Raw genomic sequence first — 13507 nt, forward strand, 5'->3', positions numbered from 1 at the left:
GTTCGCTGTCGCGAAACTTGTTGCGGTGAAAGTCTTAGCTGCGGTGAAAGATATTTTAGAGCCACTTGCATTACTGTTTGCTCCACTCAAAGTTAAGCTAGATATTTTGTATCTAAAGTACTTTTAATCTAGTTTAATATGCTTTCATCTTAGATATTTTGTAGGTTAATCTTGTACCCTATATAAGGGAAGTGTTGGTTGCTGTAAAAGCAATGAACAAGTTCAGAAACTCAAGTACACAAGTTTGCTGGGTTAATTTGATATGTTCATGCTTCATTTGCTACTGCAAATTAATCAAATCAACAAGTTGTGGTTTCGATTATATTTTGTTCAAATACAAAGTAGAAGCAACTCAAAATTTTTTAAAATTATATTCAACACAAGTGTGGTGCAAATGCTATAAAATTAATAGGACCTGGACCACGCATGTAAGAAACAATGATATTACTTCACCCTTTTGTTAGTTTATCATTCATTCAACTTATCTTCAGAAATTTAATCATGGTACGTAAAGTACCATAAACCATAAACCTTACAGAGGCACAAAAGAAAAATGACTTAATTTAAAGTATTGAATTTTTTTTGCTACTGATATAAATATAAAAGTTATGTTCAAAATGCGAGAATGTTATCAGCAAAGCTAAACAGGCATCATGCATTGTGCGATTGACTATCATCCACTGGTGTTCTTCTCGACTTAGTATCATTAAGCTAGTTCTGATATATTTAAGAAGCAAAATCCCCAGAGAGCCATAAGCATGCAATTACCTTTAAACCATTCATCTTGTCATGGAAAACCATTTTGCAGCTATAGGAGCAACAGCCAAAGAAATTACTAATTACATTTGAGAAGAGAGAAAACACCTTGAAAATTAACTACAAAGTCATCACATAGAAACTCTTCCCTTACCAAACTTTCCATTTCTCCATTCAAAGTCCTCCAATATTCCCCAAAGTGGAGCATATATAATTAAGTTGCAACAAGTCCCATATAAATTTGCTATTCAAAAACCACAGAGACCTTCTGGAAACAAAGCTGCATAAGGAACAGAAAAGGGAGAGTAAATCACAGAACCTGCAAAGGTATGCATGAAGGCATGAAGTCTTCCAATGTTTCTACATTGAGACTCCTGATGGTCCATTACAGACGTGATTCACAAGAAATAAATGGACAATGACAGGGTAATCATTGAATTAATTAAAATCAATGAAGTGAACTTCTGAGAATCAATTAAGTACGAGAAAACTGTATTGAAAACTGATTGCGTTGAAAAAATGATGGTGTATGTGGAGGTAGATAGTTACAAGAGCCCAACAGAATGCAACATTGGAGATTTGGAGATGTGATTTGATTTTTGTAATGAATAAAAGTGATGTTTTGTTTTATTTTATATTCTAAATTTCTAATGTTAGGTGAAAATTTCTATGCCGGCTGTCTAGGCATTATCATACTTTATCAGTATTAGATACTGTATGTTAAAATTATACATCTCACCAAGAAATCTGACCCCAAAGCTATGAGTAAGACGTAGAGACCTAAAAATTGACCTCCTTGAAGTGTTCGTACATGGATGGACATTCCTAAGACCTCTCTCAAATTTTTCTCTCATCAAGTTAATTTGATAAGATTCCTCATAATGAGAATGAGTTAATGGAATTTGACGAAGAAGAACAACCACAACAACATGTGCACTGTTCAGACGCTTGTGTGTGTGAAACAAGTGAAGCAAGAGATTGCAGAAGAGTGGAATGAGACTATGCCATTGCCTGGAGACATCATCGAAGGCTTTTACAATGGCGAGAGTGATGAGTTTTTTGTGCCCACCAAAGCTAAGTCTGAGCTTAGTTCACAGCTTGCTAAGATAAGCAGCCAACATATAGAGGTCATATGGGTGAAGGTCAGAAGGGGTGATACCACTCGCAAGCTCCGGGCGCGTGTTGCGGTGGAGAGGCTTTCCATGCTTCAAAGAAAGTATAGCATCAAAGCAGCCACAGATGACAGACATGTTGCAGTTATAGGGGACTTGACCTCGGATCAATGCACCGAGCTGCAAGGTATGTTCTTTATATTTACACCGTTAAGGATATAAGCACAATCTATATCAGCTAGCATAACATAGTACTTCCGATATGGATGTTATATGATTTTGCAGAAATGAGCAGGAGTTTGGTAAATGTGGAAAACAGAGGATATAACAAAAGGGGAGTAAAATATGACTGGAAGATGAAAGTGAGCAAGTATTTGCCTGACCAACGTTGCACGGTTGTTAGCTCTATTCTGTTCATGCCAATGCAGGGTGAGTACTGCACTGAGGCCACAACAGCAAGGTGCATGGCTTGGTTTTCTGCAGCAGTTTCTTCAGGGGCTCCTCTTGTTTTTGTTAATATTCAAACCGAACAGACTGTGACCTCGGTATGATCATTCCCCCTTAACTCTTGTTTACTAGTGCTGAAATTCTTGCTTGCTTGTAAACCCTTGTGGTTATTAATGGTTTTGAAATAACTTTTGCATGTTTTTCTTTTCTTTTTTTTCCTTGAAGGAGAAAAGTAATTTAACAGGAAAGGAAATGAGTTGGAGTAAACACCAACAAAACCATGCAACGACGGTCCAAATACTCCAGGGTATAAGACTCTGGTTTATGCCGGGCGTTGCAGAAGTGTCATTCGATTTGGTGCCCCAAACCGGTGAAGTCCGATTTGGATTGGACATCAAACGGACAGAAGAGGTTAAATTTCTGATTTTTTTTTTTTTAGTCATATGAGTTTCTCTAAGGTTTGTCGAACACATTAGCCTCGGCCAACATTTGTTTTCATTTGCATTAATTTGTTAAACATCGATCTGCAGGGGTTGATATGCATCTACTCTGTTGCAAAGGGAACACCAGCAGACCGAGCAGGGCTTAGGAGTCTTCATGCGGAAGCATATGCAAGTGGTTACCTCCTTGTCATGTCCAGATTAGAGGGCAAGAGCCTAATGCCTTCGCATGCTGACATTTCAGGGCTCATTCACTGTTGCGATCACACCGAAATTAAGGACACTCTAGTCTCGGCGATAGACCAGATGGATAGAATTCAAATTCATGTTATGGCGTGGTCTAACCAAGCACGTCCTACTACTCCCAATACCACAGCAGTAGGTGCCACAATGCTACGCCCAAGACCATCGTGATCACACAAACCAGGTGCTCAATCCGTAGGGTACCAAGACTATGATGTAACATGACTTATGAGTAGTGTTGATGAAATTTTCTTACTAGATTAGTGGATTATTTGGTAATTAAGTTACCATTGCCACTGCCGGAATAAGCCTACTTTAATACAATTCAGAAGTCAAAACATCCTACTCAAAATTCATCTGCCTTAATTAAAAGACCCAAAGTATTCTTCAAAGGATCTTATATAAGTTCTTATTACACATCCACAGTTCGTTAGGTTTATCACAGCTCAAGGCGGACAATTAGTTCGTGGGCAAAGGTTGTCCCTCATTTTTTGTATACATTTTATTTGAGTTGACAATCACTGTTTTTGTGGATCAAACAACTTAGTAATTAGTTTATTTACAACTATAACCTATCTCTATTGCCTTCCAAAAATCTCAAATGATTTCAAAATCCCATTTTTTGTAGTGTGCTTTAAATTTATGCATAGTAAGCAACTTGTCGTCAGTTTTGCATCTTCACAAGTGTAGAACCAAAACCTGAATTTCAAATGGTTTTCTACTTCAAATGTGGCTACTGATGTCATATTCTGAGATTCGGAAGTCCTAATCCCCGAGGTAATTCTATATTTTTTCAAATTCAAAAATTGGTGATCAGGGACGTAGCCAGGAATTGAAAATGGGTTTGGACAGATCCATGATGTCAAGTTCGGATGCGATAGAACAATAAGCTTTTTTTTTTCCTGCTAAAAGCATATAAATTTTAAAAAATGGTTGATTTTATTTTTAATACCTATGTGATACACATTTTATCGATTAACAATAATTGCACCAACCGTAAATAAATGAATTTAGAGAAATACATCTCATTTACTATACTCAATCCTATCATGTAAAAGAAAAGATAAAGCTATAAATATTTTGATGTATAATTAGTAAAAAGAATAGACCCAGATAAGAAAAAGAAAAAGAATTTTTTTTTTTTTTTTTGAATCAATCCATCAATGATTGTATTACTCAAAACTCAAGCCAGAAAGGCCATTACATACCCCTCCGCTACCATTCGAAGATAGGCAAGAGGTTGTGGAGGTAACACATGGTACATAGCGCTAGACCATTCATTAGACATTCGGTGCTCACTTATAAAGTAAGCCTATTAACTACGATAAAACTAGGACATAGTAATAGGCATAGCTCATAACAAAACTAAACTTTCTCCTTGCCCTTCGGGCTAGGAGATTTCTTCGAGTACAGGAGACTCAAGACTTCCTCCGCAGGGACCTTTTTATTGGACGGTTTTTTTGTTTTTTGCTCCAAGAGGTCGACCCCTTTTCTTCTTGTTACTGCTGTTCTCCATTTTAGCGGCTTCACAGGATATTGTTGCAAGAGGCATCAGCACCTCTTTTGGAACCAACATGCCTCCCGGAGTCTCAATGAGTCCCAGAGATTTGGCCGTAATCTTGGACGAAAACTCAGGTACCTTGACTTTCTTGGTTGCTGCCTCATGTTCCCTGTTGCTTTGTAGCTCTTCAAAGAAGAACTTTAGCTTTTTTGGAGATGCGAGTGGGGAGGCAGGTCTGCTCCTCTTCACCGAATGCTCACTGTCCACTGGTACCAGTGCCAATGTCTGATTTGCATCCTCGTCCTCTTGTGTCATATTCTTTCTCAGTTGTGCATGCTTGATGACAAGGGGCCGACGACCTCGAGGGGTGTTCATGTTACCAAATAGGTTTCTGGCAACCGGAGGCATATGCAGTTGGGCTCCGTGAAACTTAAACATTCCATGAGTAAAAAAATGCTCCTTGAAGCCAGTAAAAGGGCTCACCAGATCCAAGCGTGGAGGAGCAGTAATGGAAGAATCAGTTTTTGGTGGAGTAGCCACCAAGCAACGCCCATTGGCATGGAAGATCAGATTGCAATTGCGACACCTTCCAATTAGGTTCTCAAAGAAGAAGGCTATTTCTTCAACCACACCCGGTGCCAACTTGAGGGTCTTCTTCAGAATGAATGGTTTGGTGATCTCATGGGCGACATGCACTCGAATGTTGCCAGAATTGGCAAACAGTTTCTGATCTAGTTCCAGAAAACGACCCGCAATGGACGCCACATTGATAATCGTTTCCTTAACTTCCAAAGCCGGTGGAATGTTCGTGATCTTCACCCAGAAGAATAGGGTTTCCATCTTGACGGCCTGGATCGATGACAATCCATCATAATCCTGCAAAAGCACCGGTGCTTTATTGAAATTCCACGGTCTACCCTTGAGCACCTTGTTCTTATCCTTCCTGAGATCGAAGGAGATCACAAAATGATTCTGAGGTCTGTCTTGGACCTTAAAACCTTTCTCCAACACCCAGACGCAGCGGAAATATCTCTGCAGGTCAGCACCACCGAATGGTTTTGCCGTCAGGGGTTGCGCTAACAGATATGCCTGGGATCCTCTTCTCACCCCGGCTCCTACCATGTGAGAAAGGTCTACCACATCGCTGCCGGCAATGGCTAGAGACGTAGCAAAGCTGGCGGTGACGTCGTCGATGGCTGACATGATCGGCCGAGGTCGAAATTGTAGCAGAATGCCTTAGGGTTTTTAGAGAGCGGCAGCGTTCGCCTTAGGGTTTTTTTAATAAAAGAAAATGAAAATTAGTTAAAGAAGAAAGAAAGATAAGGAAAAAAACAAGAAGAAGAAACCTATTCTATTGGTGATTGAACCAATGACCTAATCTAGGTTATATCAAAGCTAGTCTGTGAGAAACTCATTTAAGTATGATACATTTCACCGTATATAATCATTTTTGGGAGAAATTTGGGTTAGGCTGCAGCCCAAGTAGCCTTGTACATGGCTACGTCCCTGTTGGTGATTCTCTTCGGTCACCAGGGCCGGCCCTGAGGGCTGCCACCTGAGGCAGCCGTCTCAGGCCACCGGCTCTCGGGGGCCTCCGGAGTATCTGTAGATATGTTAAAGATAGTATATAGATTTTGTTTGCTTTTACAAACAATAAAATGCTCATTGCTCCAGCGGGACTGAAATCAGTTTGCGTCATTCCCATCTAGGTTCGAATCCCAGATTCCCATTCCTGTTTCATTTCTCTTTTTTTCATTCAATCTCTCAAGTTGATTTTTCTTGGACCCCATGGCTCAGCCCACCGTTTTTTTTTTTTAAATTTATTTCTTCCTTTTCCATATAAACTTTCCCTTTCCTTTTTCCATATGACTAACTAGTTTAATTCAGAAATTTATGTAGGGAATAAAAATTCATATACTTTTGTTTTGTTATTAATTTTATGTTTATTTTTATTCAAAATTTATTTAGAGAAAATATATACACACACACACACACACACACACACATATATGGGAGGCCACATTTTAATTTTTTCGCCTCAGGCCGTTAGAATCTCAGGACCGGCCCTGTCGGTCACCGAAAGATTAAAGGCACAAGTACACAACCTCTACAATCTTAAATTTCTAACTCGATAGTAATTATCAATTTCTAATTCTTTTTTCGCCTGAAAGATTTCATTGATCTAGTAAAAATAAAATAAAAAGCTTCATCGATCTGTAGCTGCTTTGATTGGTTGCCCCTCTGTTAGGCAATAGTTGTCCATTCTGTAATTAGTTGATTGATTATTAAAACCTAATTGGTTTGTTCATGATTGATTATTGTGTGGATACTGGATTCATCTTTGTCTTGGAGATCGATTGCACAAAGTAAGAACTTGCTCCAAACCCTAATTTCATAGGAAAAAAAATATACAGGCTTGCATTAGGCCAAAAAAAAAAAAAAAAAGACTTGCATGCCAGCCAAAGAAAACGAACAGCGGTAATTTAGTCTTAATACAATTAAGATGAAAACTCAACCATGATTTGGAACAAGGCAATGGATCTGGATTACCATCGATATTTCAAATCAAGATAATTGATGACTCAGTATAGATCGATCATGGTTTTATATGATGGAGAACAACTTGGGCCTTGTTCTTCTTCTTCTTCTTTTTATTTTTATTTTCTTTTTTAAAGTAAAAAAATGTTCTCACTTCTTCTACTAAACCACCTTCAACGGACCAAAACAACTTAGGGCTTACGTGATAAATTTGTGGTTTCATATATAGCAATGAGGCATTTTTTTTTTTTTTTTTTTTTTTTTGAGGAGCAAAACAAGAAATTACAACCGGAAGCCCCTAGGACAACCGAAACAAAAAGAATCAAAGTTGAAAGCAGAAAGGGCAGAAAGGGGGAGTCTCCCCTTCCAAGTAGCAATGAGGCATTGAAAGTCGAGAAAGCCGTAACTTTCCAATTATCTATAAGAGGATAAAATAAGTAGCATGATTTAAAGCCGTTGCATTTGATATGTACATAATTTTAAAGCCGTTGCATTTAAATCTTTACGTAAGATATCCTTGAATTTTAACTAACGTGAGAATTCAACGACTTGACTGATAATTACGAATGTTGTGCGCTCGACATGGATTACCACATTTGGTTAATGTCCTAAAATCTTAAGCATTAATGAGGCCACGTACCAAACATTTTGTTTTTCTTTATGTTCGTTTCACAAAGCCTATGTAGGCAGTTTGGGAAGGAAAATGTACAAGGAAAAGAAAAATCAAATTTTGATTTCCTAATTTAACGCCCGCTGGTTTAGATTCAAAAATAGAGGGAAATAATAGCCTGATTATGTAATGGTATCCGTCTGATCTTGTGCACTGTGTTGATTATCTGGGGAGTAAGATGTTTATCAGGCAACTCATAGCAGATGATCACGTCCTCACCAGTGTTTCTGGTCAAGTCCACCTCAGTTTTCAAATCAGCGGTTAACCAACTAATGTCCCAATTCATCCCAAACGGTAACATAACTGTTACATGCATGCACCTCATCTTCTTCTTCCACTATTTTATCCCCCCTTTCCAATTTTCTCAGTCACACTCCTCTGAAAACCCTTGTTTCGTTTCAGACTCTCTCTTTCTCTCTGGCACTAAAGTTGAAGTTGCCACCTTTGGTTCTTGGAAACCAACCCTATCCATCAATTTTCTTCATTAGAGAGCATGGCAGATATTCCATGGGATGTTTTGCCGTACCATGACCCTTACAATCAAGAAGTCCCTGACATTCTGAGTTCCGTGAATGATTCTTTTGATCTAAGCCTTCAGAACATCTCGGCTCTGTTGGACGAAGTAGTAGTACATCCATCCCCTCATTCTCATGCAGTTCCTGTTTTTGATAATGAAATCCAAAACATCAACAATCCCGTTCCCTTTAATGCCCCAATATGGAATGTTGGCAACAACGCTAGTCTGTCCAGTAATGGAGGAGGAGGAGGGAGTCCGACTATTTCACTGGCGGATCATTTCTCAGAGATTTTTGGGGCAGAACCTAATACTATTTCACTACCAGATCTTCCCTCGCAGATTTTCGGAGCAGGAGGCAATAACATTTTACTGACGGATATTCCCTCGCATATCTTCGAAACAGGAGGCAATATTGTTTCACTACCGGATCTTCCATCGCAGAATTTCAGAGCAAGAGGCAATACAAGTTCACTACCCGATCTTCCATCGCAGTTTTTCAGAGTAGGAGGGAATTCATCTCATTCACTAGACCATCATCCCTCGCACATTTTCAGAGCAGGAGGAGACTCAAGTATTAATCCAGTAGCGGAGATTTTTGGACCAAGAGGGAATACAATTTCACTAGAGGATCATCGCTCGCAGATTTCTCGAGCAGGAGAAAAAAGTATTTTGGTAGAGAATCATCCCTCGCAGATTTTCAGAGCAGGAGGAGAATCGAGTACTAATCCACTAGCGGAGATTTTCATACCAAGAGGGAGTACAATTTCACTAGATGATCATCCCTCGCAGATTTCCCGAGTAGGAGAAAATAGTATTTCAGTAGCGAATCATCTCTCGCAGATTTTCAGAGCAGGAGAAGAGTCGAGTCTCAATCCACTAGCGGAAATTTTTGAAGCAAGAAAGAGAAAAATTGCACTAGAGGATCATCCCTCGCAGATTTTCCAAACAAGAGGGAATAGTAATCTAGCAGCGAATCATCCCTCACTGTTTTTCGGGTCACGAGGGAGTACTAATTCACTAGCGGATCATCCCTCGCAGTTGTATGGAGCAGGAGGGAGTGCTTTTAATTCACTGGACGATCATCCCTCGCATAATTTCAGAGCAGAAGGAGAATCGAGTATGAATCCATTAGCGGAGATTTTCGGAGCAAGAGGGAGCATAGTTTCACTAGAGGATCATCCCTCGCAGATTTTCCGAGCAGGAGGACAATCGAGTACTAATCCACTAGCGGAAATATTCGGAGCAAAAAAGAGTAAAGTTTCACTAGTGGATCATCCCTCGCAGATATTCCGAGCAGGAGGAGAATCGAGTACTAATCCACTAGCGGAAATTTTCGGAGCAAAAAAGAGTAAAGTTTCACTAGAGGATCATCCCTTGAAGATATTCCGAGCAGGAGGAGAATCGAGTATTAATCCACTAGCAGAGATTTTCAGAACAAGAAAGAGTACAATTTCACTAGAGGATCACCCATCGCAGATTTTTCGAGCAGGAGGAGAATTGAGTACTAATCCACTTGCAGAGATTTTTGAAGCAAGAAAGAGTTCAGTTTCACTAGAGGATCATCCCTCGCAGATTTTTCGAACAGGAGGGAATAGTATTTCAGTAGCGAATCATCCCTTGCAATTTTTCGGGTCAGGACGGAATACTATTTCACTAGCGGATCATCCCTCACAGTTGTATGAAGCAGGAGGACGTACGTCTAATTCACTAGACGATCATCCTCTGTATATTTCCGGAGCAGAAGGAGAATTGAGTTTTGGTCAGAATCTGAATCATAATCTGGAGGGTTTCGGCAACAATAGTACGTTGCGGCCTCTTCCACTGAATCGGCTTCCACGACAACCAATCCCCTCTAGTTGCTGCGGTTGTCAGGTTCTGAGGGAAATCTTCCATGCTAATAGTAAGTCTCTCTCGATCAATTAGTGCCCTAATTTTATTGGATCGGTTTAAATGCATGTCAACTTGTTAATTGTATTATTAATTTCACGTTGATTTTGGGTCGGTAGACAAGTATATCATCAAATTTGAAATTCATGGAAAACGCGGCGTCATCTGTCATGCAATTCAAGAACGTCGCGCCAATGTCTTCCACAATTCCGGTGCTTCCAGTGAACCTCTCTATGAGAGCTTCGAGTGAGTACTTCACGTTCAGTTCATGCATTAGGTACGTACCTTCAATTAGTGTTCATGACTCTCTTACTTACAAGCTTTTTCATGTCGTTTTGATCTAAAGTTTTCGCACTAAAAGCGTAAAGGAAGTGAAGCACTTTCTAACTCGGTATTGCGAGGAGCGAAAGGCCGAAGGCTATATAAAGCAATTGGATCCTATGCAGCCATTTTTTCAGCCTCCCTTTGTCGGAATGGATGAAGATGAGTGGGAAGATGTTCTAACCTATCCTGAAGAATACATTCCCGAGGACTTGGATATTGACGACTTCGATCTACCAAATTTAGATGAAATGGAGCGCCAACCTGCTGATAAGGCGTCGTCCGGGAATTGGAAACGGAAGGGTCCTGCTAAGCGTCCTAGGCTTTCCCTTCCAGAACAGGTTTCTTTTGGTCATTGTCAACTCATAAATGCATGAACCACTTCTTTTATGTGACATGATATTTTGGGATTGTGCGCAGAGGGAGAGAGCAGCGAAGATGAAATTGGAGGATCTCCGTGTTTACTTCCATCTCACCTTTGAAGAGGCTTGTGAGGAATTGCGATTATCCGCAGCTGTTGTCAAAAGGCTCTGCCGCAAGTTTGGAATAGGCAGATGGCCTGGTAGAAAGGTCTGTCTTCCTTCCCTAGCTAGCTCCATGTTAATTTCGAATTGTTAATTCCCTTATCTATATATGATGTATATGATTCTTAACTATTTGCTCTTTTGAATCACATTTGCAGATCAAAGCCATTTCAAAGATGATTTCAAATTTACAACCTCTGTTGTTCTCATATAGTGAGAGCACCAGAGTTCATATAGCAGCCAAAATTGAAAGTCTGGAGAAGGAGATCGCTATACTTTCGCGTTATAGCTGATTTAATTCAGACGAAAACTCTAAAAGCTTGTTGGATTAATAAATCACTTGATATTGGACATCTTATCTGATCTTTATAATAAACTGAAATGTTATCGATGTTTAGTTATATGTATAGTGTGAAAACTACTATTCTCTCATCTAGGCATTATCTTTAATGATTGGCGTCACTTTGCTACTCTAGATTTTATTTCAGACAATTTACTCCTCTAGGTTTTCAAAACTAGCTAATTTGCTACCCTAGGTTTTATGTTAGCCAATTTACTATTCTCTCATCTAGGCTTTCAAGATTAACCAATTTGCTTCCCTAAATTTTTAAATTTGCCATTTGATACCCTATATTTTCAAAATTCATCAATTTTTAGAGGGAGGAATGGACAAATTGATATGACAAAAGGATCATAAGTTGGATATTTTTAAAAACAGAAGGTAGCAAATTGGCAGAAATAATACTTAGGGTAGCAAATTGGTTAATTATGGAAAATTAGGATAGCAAATTGATACCAAGATGAAAATTTAGGGTAGCAAATTAGCTATTACGTCTTTATGATTTTGCAATTGACTAAGAGCAACTCCAACAGATTCCCTATATTTTAATTTTTCTCTACTTTAGGGAAAAATAAGGCTCTTTTGCTCCAACAGATTCCCTATAACTATCCCTATTTTAGAGAAAGTGAGGAAAGAGAAAACCAAATTTCCTATATTTACAGTAAACTCTAAAATTTTAAGGAAGAATATGGAGATTTTAGAGATTGTTGTAAAATAGGGAATCTGTTGGAGTTGGAGAAGAAAAAGAGGCTAAAGTTTTGACTTTTACTTCCCTATAATACAAAAATTATAGGGAAGCTGTTGGAGTTGCTCTAACATCCATCTCTGCTCTTCTTGCCATAAGCATATACACTCATATCATTCATCTCCATGAATGAGGCATATATAAATATACATTATTTAGTCATCAATTTTTTGGCAAAATGGTCATTTTCTTTTGTATATATTATTGGGTAGTACTATTCACATACCCCCCTCTATTTTCTCTATTCACACACCCCCCTCTATTTTCTATTACTTTAATTATTATTTTTTTTTTTACAAATTACCCTAACCCTAAATTAAGAAGAAACAAGGAGAAGAATGGGGAAATGAGAGTCGAGAGCTTTCTCTCTCGAAACCCTAGAGCCGCCTTATTTGGGCCGCTTCCAGGGAGGTTTTCGTAGCCTCCATATGCCTTCTCGTCTCGATGATCTTGTCATGAGACAGATCGTTTCAACCCTTGGTTAGAGGAATGGTGGGTTGCCTTTGCGACAGTGCTCAGTTGCCTTTGCTTCAGTGTGCGATCACGGTGGAGATGCTTCTGTGGTCAGAAAGGGATATCCAGTTTCGGGCGGCGTCTTCCTTCGTCCAGGGATTGGAGGATATTTGATGGCGGAACCAGGCGAGTGCTTGCGGCGGTGAAGCGAGGTAGCAGGTTGATGTCGGAGTGTTCGAGGTGGCCAGCAGCGGTCATGCTGCAGTCAGCAACGGAGCAAATATATATATATATATATATATATATATATATATATATAGAGAGAGAGAGAGAGAGAGAGAGAGAGAGAGAGAGAGAGAGAGAGAGAGAGAGAGAGAGAGAGAGAGAGAGAGAGAGAGAGAGAGAGAGAGAGAGAGAGAGAGAGGGAGAAAGAGAATGGACTAAAGAATGGGGTTGGGAAAGTAAATGACACAAATACCCATCAAATACGCCACGTGGCATACGTGTTAACCCCGTTATGGACGGCGGGTACGTATATTGGGTCGGGGTAGCTATTTGGGGTACCATTGTGATAGTTTCAGAAAGTTGGGTATGAAAATTTAGAATGGGCCATAGTTGGAGTACTGTTTGTATTTTTTTCCCAAAATAAAATGCATTTAATTGAAGCAATGATAAATTGTCAGCATAAATACTTCAATAATGTATTTTTTTTTTGAAAGGATACTTCAATAATGTATATTAGAGCATGAATTACCCAAATAATTTGGCAGAAAATAACAAAAAGCAATGTACCAGTCCACAACATTGCTTCATAAAAATAAAAACTAATAAACAAGAGTAACTAGAAGCATCAAAACCAATCAACCCTCAATAAAAAGGACAAACCCTTGCTGAAACCCACCCCCACCCCCACCTCGACAAACAACCACTCCTTCTCTCTGAAACTCCCCTCATATTATAGTTTTTCTATGGCAATTTTTTTTGTATTCTAATATAATATAGTAGAACAAATC

At 39.2% G+C, this 13507-nt stretch overlaps 1 protein-coding gene and 1 long non-coding RNA gene across 3 annotated transcripts; one reads left to right on the forward strand and one right to left on the reverse strand.

The window, feature by feature from the left end:
• Positions 1-348: 348 nt before the first annotated feature.
• Positions 349-1332, reverse strand: LOC133713528 (uncharacterized). Its single transcript, XR_009848065.1, has 2 exons — positions 911-1332; positions 349-808 (listed from the first exon to the last, which is right to left on the reverse strand). It is a non-coding gene; the product is annotated as an uncharacterized LOC133713528 (long non-coding RNA).
• A 208-nt stretch (positions 1333-1540) lies between these two features.
• LOC133718163 (uncharacterized) lies at positions 1541-3525 on the forward strand. 2 transcript variants are annotated; one of them, XM_062144980.1, is made up of 4 exons: positions 1541-2055; positions 2121-2413; positions 2541-2726; positions 2846-3525. In XM_062144980.1, exons 1-4 carry the CDS (start codon positions 1686-1688, stop codon positions 3167-3169), a joined length of 1173 nt encoding a protein of 390 aa, XP_062000964.1. In that variant the 5' UTR covers positions 1541-1685; the 3' UTR covers positions 3170-3525. The 2 variants fall into 2 exon arrangements, with proteins under 2 accessions (XP_062000964.1, XP_062000965.1); XM_062144981.1 differs by having other exon boundaries at positions 1543-2055; positions 2154-2413; positions 2846-3515.
• Positions 3526-13507: the final 9982 nt, after the last annotated feature.

The sequence above is a fragment of the Rosa rugosa genome, chromosome 6 (genome assembly GCF_958449725.1).
Source record: "Rosa rugosa chromosome 6, drRosRugo1.1, whole genome shotgun sequence".
Lineage (NCBI taxonomy): Eukaryota > Viridiplantae > Streptophyta > Magnoliopsida > Rosales > Rosaceae > Rosa > Rosa rugosa.